The sequence below is a fragment of the Doryrhamphus excisus genome, linkage group LG3 (genome assembly GCF_037039965.1).
Source record: "Doryrhamphus excisus strain RoL-2023G ecotype Guam linkage group LG3, RoL_Dexc_Guam_v1.1, whole genome shotgun sequence".
Lineage (NCBI taxonomy): Eukaryota > Metazoa > Chordata > Actinopteri > Syngnathiformes > Syngnathidae > Doryrhamphus > Doryrhamphus excisus.
In genome coordinates this window covers 14,615,806-14,633,366 of record NC_136359.1, presented here as the reverse complement: position 1 = coordinate 14,633,366, position 17,561 = coordinate 14,615,806, and the positions used below count along the sequence as shown (strand labels likewise).

General features: G+C 40.8%; 1 protein-coding gene across 7 annotated transcripts in view; it reads right to left on the bottom strand.

The window, feature by feature from the left end:
* Positions 1 to 5,746: 5,746 nt before the first annotated feature.
* Positions 5,747 to 17,561, bottom strand: part of rhobtb4 (Rho related BTB domain containing 4) — a 56,923-nt gene continuing 45,108 nt past the window's right edge. For all 7 annotated transcript variants that reach the window (XM_058070384.2, XM_058070385.2, XM_058070382.2 and 4 more), the window contains 7 exons: positions 16,710 to 17,529; positions 15,698 to 15,917; positions 13,620 to 13,738; positions 12,025 to 12,175; positions 11,856 to 11,944; positions 11,659 to 11,764; positions 5,747 to 10,245 (listed from right to left, as the gene is read on the bottom strand). In XM_058070384.2, coding sequence (XP_057926367.2) covers positions 10,067 to 10,245; positions 11,659 to 11,764; positions 11,856 to 11,944; positions 12,025 to 12,175; positions 13,620 to 13,738; positions 15,698 to 15,917; positions 16,710 to 17,529 — 1,684 coding nt within the window. In that variant the 3' untranslated portion in view covers positions 5,747 to 10,066. The remainder of the gene's footprint in view (positions 10,246 to 11,658; positions 11,765 to 11,855; positions 11,945 to 12,024; positions 12,176 to 13,619; positions 13,739 to 15,697; positions 15,918 to 16,709; positions 17,530 to 17,561) is intronic.

The following is a 17,561-nucleotide window of genomic DNA, read 5'->3' as shown; positions in this document are numbered from 1 at the left end:
AAAAGTGCATCTGCATGCACTTTAAAAAAAAAACATGTGTGCTACATTTGCGTACTGTTATTTACCACAGGGATTCTCAAACTGGGAACTATTATTAAATTAGTAAAGTTGTTGTACATATATGAGTGTTTTAAATTTCAAAAATAACAAGCTTAAAATCTGCTTGCAGTTTGAGGTAAATAAACACCCCAATTGTAATTAGAGCAATTACGGTAGTTACATCGCTGCATTTTCTGGATCTGCTGGCCTATTCTGGTTCTCCATTTTCAAGCAGTCGCTATCTCTCACGGGTCAGTCCAGGTCCTACATCCTTTATCTGTTTATCTTGTGTTGCCATATTCAGGTATGCCACACACTTGTCACACATTGTGGTTTAAAAGGAGAACGGGGCCAATGTGTCAACTTTGAAACTGTCTTTGTTTCTCTTGTCTTTTTCAACACCCCCCACCACACACACACACACACACACACACACACACACATGTCCAAATGAAGCCATTTACTGCAAAAGAAGGACCGATTTCATGGGAACTGAATCTGAAGAGGGCTGTGTGTGAACTAAAAAAGCAGAGCAAGTGGAGGCTGTGAGAGCGTTTGAGCATGCCGGTGGTTGTGTTCAATGGTGCTCTGATTGTGACACATGCATAGGGAAACCGGTCGCACAATGACACACAAACACTGCCATGAATTGATACTCAGACATGCACCCATGAGCACACGTAGACTGTGAACTCTAGACAAACTCACTGCAAGCTGTGCAAACACACACAATCAATCATGCATGGTTTTGGAAACAGTAGGCTTTATTACTTTATCTAGAGAACTCTTGTGTAATTCAGGATAAAGGTGGAAGAATACAGTAATGTAAATTAAAGTATGTTTTTATTTATTTATTTTTAATCATAAAAGTCAACATTCATTCAATTTCTACCGCTTATCCTCACGAGGGTTGAGGGGGTGCTAGAGCCTATCCCAGCTGTCTTCGGGCGAGAGGTGGGGTACACCCTGAACTGGTCGCCAGCCAATCACAAGGCACATATAGACAAACAACCATTCACACTCACATTCATACCTATGGACAATTTGGAGTCGCCAATTAACCTAGCATGTTTTTGGAATGTGGGAGGAAACCGGAGTACCCGGAGAAAACCCACGCATGCACGGGGAGAACATGCAAACTCCACACAGAGATGACCGAGGGTTAGAAATCAACATACAAAAATACAAAATATTATTGATATTATTTTGTGCAATTCTGTCATGATTAGCTTTACTTAAGGTAGCGTTAGGTTGTGCAAGTGTACCTAATGTTGTTCAATAATGAACATTTGTAATCATGAAAAAATCCCCCTAGATATGTAATAAATATAATATCCACTTTTCTGACCTATAAATGTTGTTAGAAGGTTGTATTGTCATGTTAATCCATGGCAAAGTATAGGCGTGCCCCGGGTACAAGCTGTTAGCTATACAAGCTGAGTGGGACCAATCATAGTGCAGTGGGGGTGTCCAGAGGTGGGTGATGGGTGGAATAAATTAAATCTGTCGAGCGCAGCGCACCGGTGCAAGTGGCAAAGAGAGGGGAGAGAAGGTGTGAGAGGGTTTAACACAGTTTAGTGTAATCTTCACCAATCAAATGAACAAGTCTCATTGCCTTTAAATGGACTGCGCATCAGATGCACACCACAATGCGTGTCATTCACCTTGTGTATTACCTGTGGGACAAGTCATCTGTTCCTGACAGTTACATTAAACACAGCCGTAGGCTAATCCATGAATCTTGCTTGTGATCCACCAGCATTCCTGCTTGTCAAATCAGAACTTTTGATGGTATAATCTCGGGATCTCCTCCTCATCCTCCTTGAGAAAAAATGAACAGTAAAAAATATATCTTCCAGCCAGATGTTAACAACAATGTAACATTGTTACATTGATCTTTGTTTTTAGTTGTATATTATTAGTTGTCGAATGGATCACTCTGTGTTTCCACAAAGTCTGTGCTGCGTGTTGGCTCGTTTGCATACTAACAGTGATTGGATGCTTACTGAGGGGAGGAAGGGGCGATCTGGGCTATGAAGAAGCATCCAGCACAGCCATGGAGATGTTTTTGGCCATGCCGGTATAAAATACAACCAAATCAGCCTTCAGCCAAAAATATTGACATAATTGGCGTAGCAATTGACTGTAGTGCACATGAACAACAAATTGTGGCCAAAGACAAAATCCCCAGTTGTGTTTTGTTTCATTTAACATCCTGTTATCCAAATATGTGGCAGAGATGAGCTATTTTGTCAAAGTATTTTTAATGAATGCATACAATCGACATGGAAGCGCTGCTGCTGTTCTGAATCAAGCTTGCATGCCAGAGTCGCGGGAGGCCATGACATCCTCATGCCGCTATTATTCTTACAACTTCCTGTTATTAGAGGCTCTCCTGCCCCTCTTAGTCCATATCTGGACATGTGAACAGCTCCACTTTAGGACTTTGGCATTTCCTCTGCAAGGGTGCGCCGGTTATTGTAAAATGCGGTCTAAATGTGGGAGTGTGCTTAGATGTCCATGTTTGTGTGTGAATGTGTGTGTTCAAATGGACATTTTGTCCTAAATGAGTTCTTCGCTAATTGCCCCAATCTTTTTGTGTCCAGCCCCCTTTGGCCTTGCTTAGAGTCTAGACTAACAGACTGTGCTTGACAGCTTGTTGATAGCTCTGCTAACTCACAAAATCCTCTCCTAGCTTCTTAAAGTGCACTTAATTCTCAGTCCATTCACCCATAAGTCTCTTAGATCATCCAGTGACTTTTATCAAGCTGGCACATGCTCCAAACGTACCTCCGATTGCTAAATAAACCACTTCTTTGGGATGGGTCCAGATCTTGTTTTCCTGAGGCATGTGGAGTTTTGCATGGCAGGTTTATGTTAACTCAACCTCAGGGGGAAGTTTAAAGTCAAAAGACGAAAGATGTGTTGGGGTCATGATGTCAATCCACTTCACAAATAATATGTTTTCCATTGGTCCCTTTCAGAGGCCAGTAAGCACCGAGTGGTGAGTGCTCTCATATTTGGTGGTGTGAAGTGATTGTGATCTTCTGAATGCCGTGAATGTAGCCTTCCCGATCTGACATTATCTCATGCACCTAATACTTTATATTAGTATTTTAGGACAAGGACAAGATCGCGGGTACAAGTGGCTGAAATGATTTCCTTCAGGATGGCTGGGCTCTCCGTGAGAGATTAGGTGAGAAGAACTGTCAAGTGGGAGAAACTCGGAGTTGCGGCTCCTCTGCTTTGAGAGGAGCCGGATGAGGTAGCTCGGGCATCTGGTCAGGATGCCTCCTGGACGGCTCCCTGGGGAGGTGTTCAGGGCATAATTGCTATGATAGAAACCATTAAGGGGTGATCACCGGAGCATGCAGCACAGAGATACAGGAAACACAGAGACGATTAGTCACAAGTGATAAAATAAAGTAAACACGTTCAACTCATATTAGAAGGCATTCATGTTGTGTAACTACAACATCTCAGTGCCACCAACCATCATGAAGTATAGCAGAAGCAGAGTTTGCATACATGAGATAGAAAAAGTGTGTGTGTGTTAAGAAAGGTCAACATGTTCAGTGTGTCTTTGCAGATGAGGTCACTGCTTAGTTATGTGCCATGACAAAACCCTTGCAATATCATCCCCTTGGGCTACAGTGTGTGTATATGAATGTGTTTGCACCTTGTTCCAATTTGTATCACATTCTGTAAACATCAATAACACAGTTTCATTCAGATGAAGTGACTGTAAATCCTTGGATTTCAGCCCATCATTTTTGTGTTGCGTGTGCATGTGTGTGAACACAGCACAGCTGGAATGTTATAACATTATTTTACACAGACATTTATGTCGGTATATTGGATTGCAACTTCAAATTGCAAATCACTTGTTACATGTAGCCTATGGCTGTTGTTTCATTTGTAATCATGCATTTATTTCTTTCGTTATTGGCTCTCCAACTCAACATCCTTTATCTCCTGCTGAGACAACTGCTGCCAATGAGAGCCAGATGTGCTGATGTCAGCACATCTGCTGTTACGTCAGCAGAAAAGGTGGGCGGGACGCTTGAACAGTCAAGAACCAGTCACTCCTTGTTCATACTGAGGCCTACGGAAGAAGCTGAGGTGGCTGCCACAAACAGCTTGTAAATGTTTCAGTTTTGCCTAGACGGGTATGAGCAACCCCCTCTAAAGATGGTGTCCTTGAAATGCACACATGTGGAACAAGTCAGGATTGCACACACGATCCACAGCCCACAACTGCGACCTTCTCTCATCACCCATCTTACGCCTATCATCATCATTATCGGGCACATCACCATGGCAACACAGGTCTGTTACCCATGTGGCTTTTTCTGATCCCTGACCAGACCGACTTAATTAAAAGTTGCAGCTCACCATGAGGTTCAGCTTGATGATTCATCACTTCAAGGAGACGCCGTTTTGCTGACTCACTCTGTCCCACATAAAAAAAAAGCACCTAAGTCTATAATTTGGTCCTGCTTGGACACTACCTGTTCTTTCATTGCAGAGTAAGGTCATTTAAATGTGTCATTAGCCACTACATTAGGTACAGTACACTTGTGGAATAGCTTTTGCAGAATCTACACCATTGCAAACTGCAACCACAATAATAAAGTGTCAAGTCAAACTGAGCATTATTATATTAATAAAGACAGATTTCACACTCGAATTCAGTTGAGTTTAACTATGTTGAAGAGTAGATACGTATTTTTTCCACTAGAGGGAACTGTTGTATCATCTTCAACAAAATATGAAAACGCTGCCCACAAAGAACGTCAACAGCAGGGTTATTATTATAATGTATGCTATTAACTGCATATGTACTGTGTGGACCTTTACAAGTAAAGAAACTTAATTTAGTAATTAAACTGAAAGTAATGTCTGCACACGGAGGATTTGGAAGGATGTCTTTGGATTAAATAAATAAACACCGTAGGATAAGATATGCAAAGTGGTCAAATATATGTAATGGGAACAAATCCCAGGCCACAGTTTAGAGTCAAAACTGTGGGCAAACTACGGCCCGGGGGCCACATCTGGCCCACCAAGTGTTTGAATACGGCCCGCCCAATCTTTCCAAAGTATTTCATTTAAACTCAACATACAACCTGGCATCATGGCCTGAGCCAACCTTTTGATGGTTTTATCAATTTCGTTTTTTGACATGGTCTGTTGTTTACAAAGTGCTCCTGAAAAAAGGGACACAAGCACATAATAATAATAATAATTATTATTATTATTAGATTATTATAATTATTATGATTATTATAATTATTATATTAATGCTAATTATTATATTAATTATGTATAATATTGTTATATTTGCATATTTTACATAATAATAATATAATTATTATTTTAATTTTATTGTAATTATTATAATATTTTATTATTTTTAAAATATTTAAATATAAATATAAAATAATAAATAATAATAGCAGATTGCATGACAATTTTACAGATACAATAATACCAGGTGGACTGTTACGTGTAAAATATATAGTCTGCCCCCCCCCTGTAAATTTTGTCATATCAATGCGGCCCGCGAGTCAAAAAGTTTGCCCAACCCTGGTTTAGACACTGCTAATGTGAATTATAATCTATGGATTTAATGGTGTTGTGTGTGATGACAGTGGCTTCCTTCTGTTTTTATGTGCAACAAAACACTTAACACCAGAAACCAGTTCAAAAGATTACCCATTTTAATAAAATGTCAAACATCAAATACTGAAATGGCAAAAAGGAAACAAAAACTTTTTGGGGTGTTTTTTGTACAAATCATAGGGGTTCAAAAAGTATTACAAACTGTTTCAAAACATTTTCGCAAACAGCAGCAAACATTCTGATTGTTGACTTTTTTTTTTTTTTTTAGAAAGCCCTTAATAGTCGGTGAGGGTGTGCTATTTGTTTTATGGTAATACACATGAGCAGTGACGGTTAATAATAAAAGTCACATGGAAACAAAAAGTGCACAACAATACTATTCAGACAGTTCAACAGCTCAATATGACAAATACAGGAAGTTGCAGCTCTAACACCCACCATCCAAAGTACTGAACTCAACTCTGGATGACAACTATCTCATTAAAGCATCACATATGTAGTTGTTTTATCCAACCAGTTGCTATTTTATTATGCATCGATGCAACAGAATTAGTCTATTTGTGTGAATAGTGGAAGCGTATTATAATACTGAATTTGGTGACCACAGAGAGAGTGACAGTAGTAATAAGATGAATTCTGGTAAATATAAAGACTCCAGCATAATTATTACAAAATGTTTCATTATAGGCTACATAAAAGAAAGTACAGGCACCTAATAGAAGTGCACCAACCTTATTTTAAAACTGCTGGTGTGCAGGGTTGCCTCACAATTCAATAGTTGCGTAACTTGAGCATTTGATAATACAACATAGTAAAACCCCTAAAGCTTTGTTACATGTGTTATCACTGCAAAAAAACATTTCCAAAGCTGCCTAATGTTATTCTTGTGTGTGGTTATATTTTTTTTGGCTTAATTAACTTGAATAGAAGCATATTGTAGAGCTGCAGTGTGGTCAGCCTGTACAGCGCTACAAGTGTGAAGAGTTCACTGAAGGCACAAGCAAGTCTTCTCTCTCAGACTCCGGATACTGGTAAGAATGTGACCTTACAAAGTGGATGTAATAGCACAGATGAGAGGGTTTCAAAGTGTGACACCGTGAGCCTCCCCAAAAAGATTATAACAAGGTTAAGGACGCCACTATTTCCCTCAAAAAAATGATTTTTTATCGCATATTTTGCCCCAGACTATGAAAATTAATTTGAAATTTGCTTTGAACTCCAAGATGTTAGTTGAGTAGAGTTTCAAACATATGTTTTTCTTTATTTTTATTAGGCTGCTACACCTAATAACGCGCTAAACATGGCATCAGTGGGAGGTCAGCTGACACTTGTTTTTTTTTTACCTTACAATTCAGGATTATTACTCTTTTTTGGAACTAAAAGAATTATTAAGTGACATTGGGGCCCCTTTCCAAACAAATAAGGAGCTAAAATAGCCCCAGACACATGCATAATAGTTTCCCAATATCATTGATTACATGCATGGTAAACCCAATAGAACTTGCCATTCAACCATTTACAACATTCACAAAATTGTGTATATTTATATCAAGTCACTTTTGATGTAAAAGAGTCTTACACCCTGTATTATCAGTGTAGAAATTCCACAAATAGTATATAAAATAAGCCCAGTGATTGTTTTTTGTGTGTATAAATGTCCCTGCATATTATGAGTGTTTAACCTGTTATCTGTATATAAAAAGGTCAGAGCACTGCTGACAGGGTTCATTTAAGTTCAAGAAGTGAAGACATTTGCTACAATCATCTGTAACAATTCATATAAGCACAAAAAGGTCATAAGAAAAAAAGCAATGAAAAGAAGTGCATTCCTCATTCTAAAGACAATTGAGTCAGACCACCATGCAAAAGCACTTCATCCCTAAAAAGTGGCTGCATCCTACTTAACCGTGTTCATTTCCGCTCAATACAATATTTACAATCTCTCTATGTGTTCTAACCATATAGCTAGAGCGTTTTTTGACATCCAAATTGTCCACGTTCAGAGAAATAATCTGAGGCCATGTGGTCATACCAACACACTGGAGTTTCATTCAAAGCCATCTGCTTGGAAAATACAAGCATTAAACCTAAAACGTCTCTGCTTTGACAGTAAGAGCCTGGAAGCCAGATTTTGACTACATTTGTCCAACTATAAGGCACATGGACTGAGAGAAGAGGCTATTTGGGCCAAAGCAACAATTAATACAAAAATTTGTAGTTAAGTCCATACAAATCTGTTCCCACCTCTTTGGGTGACCTTTAAGAATTCCCAAAGCCAGGTTGTACTTTTACTCCACATTCACTATTGGCAGTGAAAAATTGTCTTGATTCACACTCGGGCTCGTGAGAGTCGATCCCACTTCTATTTCAGGATATTATCGCAGCTCCTGTCAAGAAAAGGCGACACACGCCACATGACTCAGACAAACCATCCCCTTTTGCTAAAGCTGAGGGACACACACACCTCCAAATAGAACAGCATGCTTACAGAAAGTCTCATTTCCATGTAAGATTCCATAGGCCCCAAAGAAATTAGCACCCTCACCTGCGTGAATATATCAAGCCATGTGTGATGGGAGGGGTTAATTGCAAATCCAAAAGAATCCCCTAAAGCAGCAAAACACAAGCAGTGTGTGTGTAAAAGGGCGCTACACCCTGTAAAAGCCAATGACCTTTTCCTCACTGTTAGCACATGTTCAAACTGATTGACCTCCTTGGAAACTTGCTGCACTGTGATGAACCTATTGTGTATTAAGCACCAATATCAATTCCAGCAAAAGGAAAGCAAGGCAAAACGGGATTCATGTTTTTTCTTTCCCTGACAGAATGTGCTGCCATGAGGTGGGTTCCGAACACCAGCACATGCTTTGTCCTCCAAACGACTTGACCACTACATTGCCATCTTCTCAACCAGGATGCACATGCAGGGAAGCAGAACTGAAGCAAAGTGTGGAAGAAAAAGAGTATCACAGCTTTGGTATTCAAAGTGAGGTGAACATAGTTAATAATAAATGCACTAAATGACACATTGCATGAACTTTTGCTTCCTGTTAACACTCATTGGAATCCATGTTTAAGGAGTATTAGGGCCACAAAAATATTAGAAAAACTTCTAATATTAAGAGTAGCCATAATGCTGCAAGAATAACTTTGCAAGATTAGAGGACAACAGTTGTGATGTTAGAAAAAGTTATAATATTGTGACAGGTTGCAATAAAGGTCAACAATAAAGTCGTAATACTGCATGAAAAAAAAGATGTGTTTTATTATGAAAAAATGTTTATCAGCATAATTGTAATGGGACAATGTCACACATGTAACCTTTTCGCTCACAACCTTATTGATGTAATTCTGACTATATTTTTGTAGTATTACCGTCAGTGTGGCCCTAATACTCCATAGATGGTAGAGATATCAGTCACCGGCATTACAATATGTTAGTGTGTAGTGCAGGAGCCCTGAGCACTGCTACCCCTAGTGGTACAGTGATGTAAAGGCAGGCTTGCTGAGGCGCTTCCATGCAGCCGAGTGGTTGTGGACATTGCAGGTGTTTTTTATTTAATACTGTATGCATCTTTCCTCCAGGAAGAGGTATCAAGTAAGGCTCCGTAATCCCATCGTTGCTATTGAGTGGTCACCTGAATGTCTCTCAAGTGCAGTTTGTTGAATCCTTGTCATGAAGGTGAGCTTGCGTGTGGAAATGGACAAAGGTGCAGGATGCAGACAGACTATATAGGCCAATAGGTGTGGTTAAGCCTGTTAATTGCAGCATCCCAAAATGTGCTTCAACTTAACAGTCTAATCTTGGTGGCTGAATGCAAAGACAATCATGAACACATCCTAGGAAAAGGTGCTCCACTCCCTTTCTGAGAGTCATGTAAAAAGGTGCAAGGGATTTACAAAATGGGCAATTTATATCAAAATAATTACAGTTACATTGTTGAGTCAATTCCTGGATATCCAGTGCTGGTTGTAGATAGGTAGATCCTGGGCAAGGGTCTGTGTGTGTGCAAGCTAACAGTCTGTGTAGAAGTGAAGGCAAAGGTGACCCCCACTTAAAACAAAACAAAACACCAGCGCTGCAAGTGGTCAAGATGGAAGATGGAGACTGGGAGAATTAGAAAGCCCTTAAAGTTCTTGTGGTGGGGACCAAGGAAGTGTGCTTCTGCGCCCCACAGGCCCTGGTGGCTCAGGGAAGCGCTTCGCTCAATCACCACCATTACGTAGGCAAAACTGCACTCCCACAGTTGTTAAGAGGCACATACAGTACATTCCCTCGCCACATGCTGACATCCAGGCTGAGTAACACTGAGTCAGGTTTGCACTGAGAGAGAAAGAGAGGCGTACAACCTCTTTTGCTTACAAAAGGGGGTTTGACAGGCCCAACGTAGGGGCAGAATGCCTAGGAAACGTGTGGTGACGACGACGGGTGTCTCCAGAAACACCAGCCTCGTTTGGTGTGCTGCTTGCGCAAGATCTCCTCCTCGTGCTCACGCTCCTTCTGGGAGCGCAAGTAGCGGTCCTCCTCCTTGAGGAACCACACGGGTGGCCAGCGCTGCTTCTCAAAGTGTCTCTGGTTCTCTACACAAAACCACATAGGTACAAGAAGCTGAATGATTAGAAATGAATCCTGCCACCCCTGTATCACTTGCATTAATGGCTAGGGAGTTGTCAACATCCTTATGTGTTAGAAAAGCCACTCAAGTCACCGCCAAGGAAAAATCTTTTAAAATATGTTTGCCTGCTGGCAATACACATTACACTGAAGTCCTACTGATTTACAGCAAGTTTGTTTCACTCCATCTGATGGACCTGGTGGGTCCATCAGCTGTGGTGAAGCTGTGGTGAAAATGGATGTATGACATGCTTGAGGGAAGTGTTTCTCAAGAGTTAGTTTGTGACAGTTTTGCAAGACTGTTAAAAAAAGGTTGCTGTGCAATGTTACTGTTAAGTGACAAAATTAATTAATTCTGCAATGCTGCCTCTGTCCAATAAAGGGAGCCAGAGAAGCCCAGAGGGAGGCTGACATCAATGCAGTGCCCTGGCAGCAAACATCAATGAAACGCTTTCCTAGGACAAAATGCGTTTTATAAACTCACATTGGTATTTGCCTTGTATATTTCGGGTCTTTTTCCACTTGAAGAGAGTTTTTTCTCGTTGTGGAGCTTCCGGACTGGCATTAAGATAAGATATGCCCTTATTCGTCCCTCAGTAGGGGGAATTTGTAACTGCTGCACAATCACCTTCACTTTTGTTGACCAAATAAATTAATGTAATTAATTTAATTACCGAATAAATGCAGGTGTGTTAAGAAGTGGAGTTATGGTCATGTCAGACATGTGCTCCAAGTAGGCTTGGCGCCGCTACAGAGGACCAGACTATAGAGTGGAGGGAACCACCTGATGTGGCTGCCACAGTGCCCTATAATCGGACACCTGCTCTGAGCAGATCCAGTGTTGACATTATTCATGTCGATGTGGTAATTCAGGTTGCAGACAGGTCCAAACATTTACATGTTTTGATTATGCAAATTTCAACTTTCTGTATGGATATTAACACATGCCGCAGCTGTTTTACTCACATGAAAAAACATCCACATGTCACTTGCCGATGCTGGCAATAGCAAGATACGTAGGTGTGTCTAAAGTACTTAATGTATGGTTCCAATAATATGTAGCACATGTCTACGGAGCCACCATATTGCATTTATTATCATTCATAGTGGCAATGCCATAGTTCACAGTCTGATTGGCTTCAGGCTGCCCTGTTATTGCAAGACAATAAAAATTAGAACTCTCGTGGCACCCGTACATGAGAGATTTTGTATATATTACTATGTACTAGACCAGCTGTAGCCTAGCAACTATCAGGCAATTATTATTGTTAATTATATTGTGAGAAAATGTCACTCAGCAGCTCACGTTTGCTTTTGCTAAAACAGCATCAGAAATGGTTTGGCCTCCTGATATCTCAGCAAAGACAATAAGTGTTTACCTGGAGACATGGCCTTCATGTCTTTGGGAAACTTGCGGCAGATGCTGTTGTAATTAGTGCAGATGTGATGGAGACACCAGGTTGATAGCTGCTTGGCATTGTGGAACTGAAAATGGGGGGAAGCAGAACATTTGGCATCCATATCTAGAGTCACTGATTTTTTTTTAATGCATGTTTGAAAGATGGCAGTAACTGACCTGTGCCAGCTCCAAGTATGCCAAAACCTGCCCATCAATGTCCACTCCTTTTACTGCCAACTGCAGGAGCTCATCAACTGCATGCTGCTCTGAGGATGCACAAATATATAAAAGGATGTAAGTGCGTGCTGTTTGTCGCCATCTCCCACCTTCCACTATGAGTGTTTACCAGTGAGGGCAACCAGGCGTGGTAAACAAAGACGGTTGGCCACCACAATTAGTTCTATGGACTCCAGATAAGGACAAGGTGTCAGCATGCCGCAGTACAGAAACTCCAACACACCTCGCATACATGCTGCAGTCGTGGTGGGAATGGACACCTGGGTATGTGACAAAATTAACATACATGCAGTGAAAACTATACAAGATAGACAGAGCATCACTACTACATATATCCTGGAGAAAATATTTGAAGGTTATGTCTCCCACCGGGAATCGTCCAGTTCTTTATGTACTATATACACTCAACTCATAAGACTTGCTCACATGAGACACTATTCAGACTTATATAAATAAATGCATACAAATGAGTAGCCCTGTTTTTAATTACTGGTTATGCAGTCTCATCCCAGGAAGCAAGGCTGGAAAGATGATGATGCAAAAGACCACCTGAACCCTACCGGAAGCACTCCTAGTATACCCACTGAGACCCTCTTCAACCTCTACTTCTAGAACCAATTAAGAAAATGTCAGACCTTTCGTTATGAATGAAAGTCACAACACTTAGACCAGGGTGGTCTCGAGAACCCCAGCTGAGGTTCAGGGAGTGTTAATGAGTGGTCACATTCACAGCAATGGGGCATTTATGGCTAACACCTGCCAGCACTGTATTGACAGATACTCTGTGCTGTGTTAACCTGCTATTGTATGGGCCAGGTAATCAAAAAACATATGACGAAACGGTTGACCAAAGCAGCATACAATGTGAAAATCAGTCAGCGGAAAAAGATGCTTCAGAGAAAAATACTTTTTCACAAACCCAAGTATTATAATGTACTATAATAGATACTATAGACCACACAGCGAAACATTCGAGGTGTGCCCACTTTGACAAGTCACACCTCTGACCAGACCAATATAATATTGTCAATCTTATCAAACCTTTTTCAGTTTATGCAAATGCTAATTTTAAAATCACAATAAATTTAAATCACAATTTAACAAATTAAATATTCTATCATTATTATTAACAATTATACTGACAATTTCCTGAAGTTTAGAATGCCCAAGGATTGAAACAGTGTTTCTCACAGATCATGTAAAGTCATGTTATCATATAACAACATGAACAGTGAAACGTGTGAAAGTAAAAATACTTACAAAGAAGTGTGACATAGGAATAAAAATAGAACAACGCTGGCTGATCACATGCTACTCTCACAATTTCTGACATTAAGACTCTTTTTCCTCAGATGGGATGGATGCTCCGCTCGAGTTTAAAATATGACTCCCATAACATTGGAATGAAAGTTAAGATGCTGTCACGCACTTGAACACAGTCAAGACAGCGACAAGAAAAAATGAACTTTTTGCATTAAATCTCATTTTCACAACCATGGGTGTGGAATAAAATCCATGCATATAATATGAAAGTACTGCACATTAAACAAATATTCACTTGGTCTTACTTCACTTATTAGCGTAATAGCAATGGTTCACCCGAGACTACACACTGTTATATCCACTCAAATAAAATATTAACATGATGAGTGACTGATTAAATGTGACAAACATCTCCATTCTTCAGCCTTTTTTTAACCTCACCTCCTCAATGTAGCTTTCCATGAAAGATCCACGGAACATGGCAGCCATCCAGTCACAGCTGGAAATGAGCAGGGGCTTGTGCGCCGGGAGGTAGCCATCATCTAACCGGAACACCACATCTAAAACCGGGGTGGGAAAAGAGCATTCATCTGGTGGAATGCCACAGAAGCCCAAGCTACAGAAGGGGAAAGACAGACAAGGCAGACAGAGCAAGAGAGGACAGACAAACGGACACACACAGAGAGACATAGACACATGTAGACAAACAGAGAGATAAATTGACAGAGGGACAAAACAGCTTTTGACAAAGAGTAAGGGAAGGAGAACAGATGTAAAGTAAAGGAAATGGAATAAATCACATATAGGACTTGTGTTGATAGGGATCAAAACAACTATGCTAATGTACTGTAGTAATTTCATTATGGCATCTACCTTAAAGGAAATTATTTTTGCCTATTATTAATTCAATACGGACACAAATTATGTATGAATACGTAACTAATATGTAACTATTCAATATATCCATTAACTCTATCCATAGGACTCCCATTATGACGAAGTGGACAACTGAGAATAAACACAAGTGAATGGGAGACAAGCTGTTTTGAGATACAGTGGATGGGTGCATGGCATTGGCTTTGAGAGCATGCAAACATAACAGCTTGGGGGGCAGACAACACCACACAAAGACAAAGGAGGCACACAAGGAGCGAGACAAGACAACCAAGCAGACTGAAGAAGTGGCAGACAGTCGTCATGTCCTTTGATGACTTTAAAAAGACTTCAAATACAAGGAAAACAACAAAATGCCCACTCTTGCAGAAATCAAATGGTAAATATTAGGGGTGCACGATAATTATCAGACAGATAATTATCGGGCAAATATGAGGGAATTATGATGTCATACTGATAATCCGATAACAATACAAATAGCTTTGATAACCGATAATTTTTAAATAACACTCCAATTCGGCGAGATTACCGTAGTGTGCAAGTGAGCAAATCAAGCATTCCTTTTTTTTCTCCTGCCTGTGACATTAACGGTCTGTCGTAAAATTCCTGGAGTTCACTTGTAAACAAATATTCACTTTAAGAAGAATGGCATTGTACCAAATGGTCCAGGATTAGGAGAAAAACAAACAAACATTGAGCACACTAAAACCGCTTATCAGCCACCTGAAACGCCATCGCTGCAACATTTGAAAAGTGCAAAAGGTTTGCGAGAGACCCCCGTGGCGTCACACCGACTGCTCGGAGTGTGTGCCTTAATGCAGTGCACCTTGCTGAGCCACAGCAGGAGGCTCCCTCTGCTCTATACTGTGGTTCTCCTGATAGTAGTGGTATGGTTGGAGTAATGTCATGGTATTTGATTAGGAGAAATAAACAGGTACAGTTGGTCACATCCAAATTTGTTCAAGTACTTCGTACCTCCAGATGTGCACAAACTACAGTTTTTACATACAGTACAGGGTCAGGCAAAATGATCCGACACATTTGTAGTTTAAATAAAAGGCAAATAAAGTAAAGAAACAAAAAAGTGTTTTTATTTTCGAAAAGTACATATAATGCAATTTTTTTTCATATAGTGCCATTGTTTTCGTTTCTTTTTCAGTTGCTGCCATGAATTGGACCGGCGAGCATTGCGCTTTCATTGTGGAAAAGTTTATCAAAACAAAATGAAACAGAATGGCATTACATGTACTTTTCTAAAAATAAAAACACATTTTAGTTTTTTTACTTTATTTGCTTTTTATTTAACCTGCAAATGTGTCAGATCATGTCACCTGACGCTGTATAAAAAATATTATCGCTTATCGGTATCATATCGATCTAAAGAAGCATGAAGTTGTTGGTATCGGTATCAGTTTGAAAAAAATATTGTGCATCTCTCGTAAATACAGAATAGAATGGTGGCAAATGTACACTGAGTGTACATTGTTTAAGTCTGAAAGAGAATGCCTGGAGTTGTCATCACATTCACTCTTAATCACTTTCGTCAAACATGCAAAGAGTGATGTAACCATGAAAACGGCTGTAAAAACACCAATGCTAATAGAAGAGTCGGCACAGAAGATTACCAGCAAAGGTGCCTTTGCTGAGACACTCCTTGATGCGGTTGGCTCTGCGGACATGGAACGCCTTGGTTATCTCCTGGTTCATGAAACTCTCTCTGTTGAGTACATTGGCCACCATCATCCGCAGGTCGAACACTTCAAGTAGCTCTGCGATGGTGGCCACCTGCATTAGGTCGCTTCGACCCTCATTCAGGCTGCCGGTGTACAGGTACTGAAGCACTGCCTGAGCAAGAGCAGGTCAGAACATCAAATTAAGTATTAACTGCAGCATCGAACAAAACTAGACCAATCCAAGACAATGTGCCCATGCGCCACGATACCCCCTTCAGATTTGACTTAGATGTACAAATTAGTATACAGCATACAGTGACCAAAAGGAAAGAAACTAATACTAAACAGCTAAAGGGCACATTGCATCATATGTTGCAGCAGAAGTGGAAATACTTGGTCAACACACCAGTCCTTGTTCCCTATATGTACACTGATGTACACTGGGACAACACAAGTAACTCAAATATACAGTGGAACCTCAGTTTTCACATTTCCCAGTTTTCACAGGACTCGGTTATGGTATGGCCACAATAGTCACGAAAATTGAGCGTGCAAAAAAAAAACCCATCCAAACATTGATGACTCTATCTGTGAAGAATAAATAGCGGGTTTTACGGGTTAATCGCTGACAGAAAGAGTATGATAATGAGTCAGTTCAGACAATGTACTCACCAGAATGAAGAGTTAATGGTCAGCATAAGAGTGATTAGACTTAGCATTTTATAATAAGTATTGTGTGCAACTTCCTCGTACTTTTTAAACATCAAATTCTTGTACATTTTCTTTATTCTATGTATGTTTCCGTATTCGTCTGACCTTTTGGAACGGATTAATGACGAAAACAGAGGTTCCACTGTACTAGTATGTCTTAGCTGAATCAGAGTGGTGAGAGTGCAACTCAATTGTACCTAAAAATGTATAATCTGCAGTTAATCTAATACAAACTGAATTTGAAGTCCATCACCTTGAATGGTTCTTCCTGTATGAGTGCATCCATGACTACCACGGTCATTAGCCGACGGCGTCCAGTCATGGGGTCATCAACATGTTCCAGACAAACACTCAAGAACCCTCTTCCCCATCCCGAAAGTGGCCGGCCACTCCCAGGAGCTCCTGCAGAGTACTGGGCTCGAGAGGGGAGTGCATTATCACTCTGGGAAGTCCGCAGCGAGCCATGCTGGAGCAGCGGGGGTCGATTCAGGCCCCGTACACAGCCATCGACTCCGTCTTTATCAATGTCCAGGCTCTTGGTGCGCCCAGCTTGCTCCTTGGCTCCTCTTCTACTCATCTCATCTTCCTCTCCACTGTCAGAGCTTTCCTTGCTTTTGTCCGGCTCCCCCTGTGCTCCCATGCAGGCTGCACCCAGATCAAGAGTGAAGAGGTCGTAGAACTTGGAGCAGGAAGTAGCCAAATAAACTTTGTGTGCAAAAACACGAGTGGTGCCACCCTGCAGCAGAAAAACAACATCTGCACAAAGTGGGTGACAGAAGAGAGAATCAGGGCCCTCGCCGTCAGTGGGAGGAGGGTCAGGAATTCCCACTATCGGGCGTGGTGGGCGGGGAGGCAGGAAGGGTGCTTGTAGAAGTGGTCTCTGGACTTTTTTCAGGTGGGACTTCCAGAACTGTAGGTGACGACGGGAGATGAGAGCAGCTCGGATTGCATTGTCAAAAACATCCTTAACCCCAAACTGGGCGACTATGCTGGTTTCATAGTAGGGTATCCCAAGCTCCTTTGCCACCTCATGGCCTCTCTCAGGAGGAAGGATATCTGTTGGTTTTATGGGTCTGTGGGTTAGAAAAAATGATGACGTTATTAA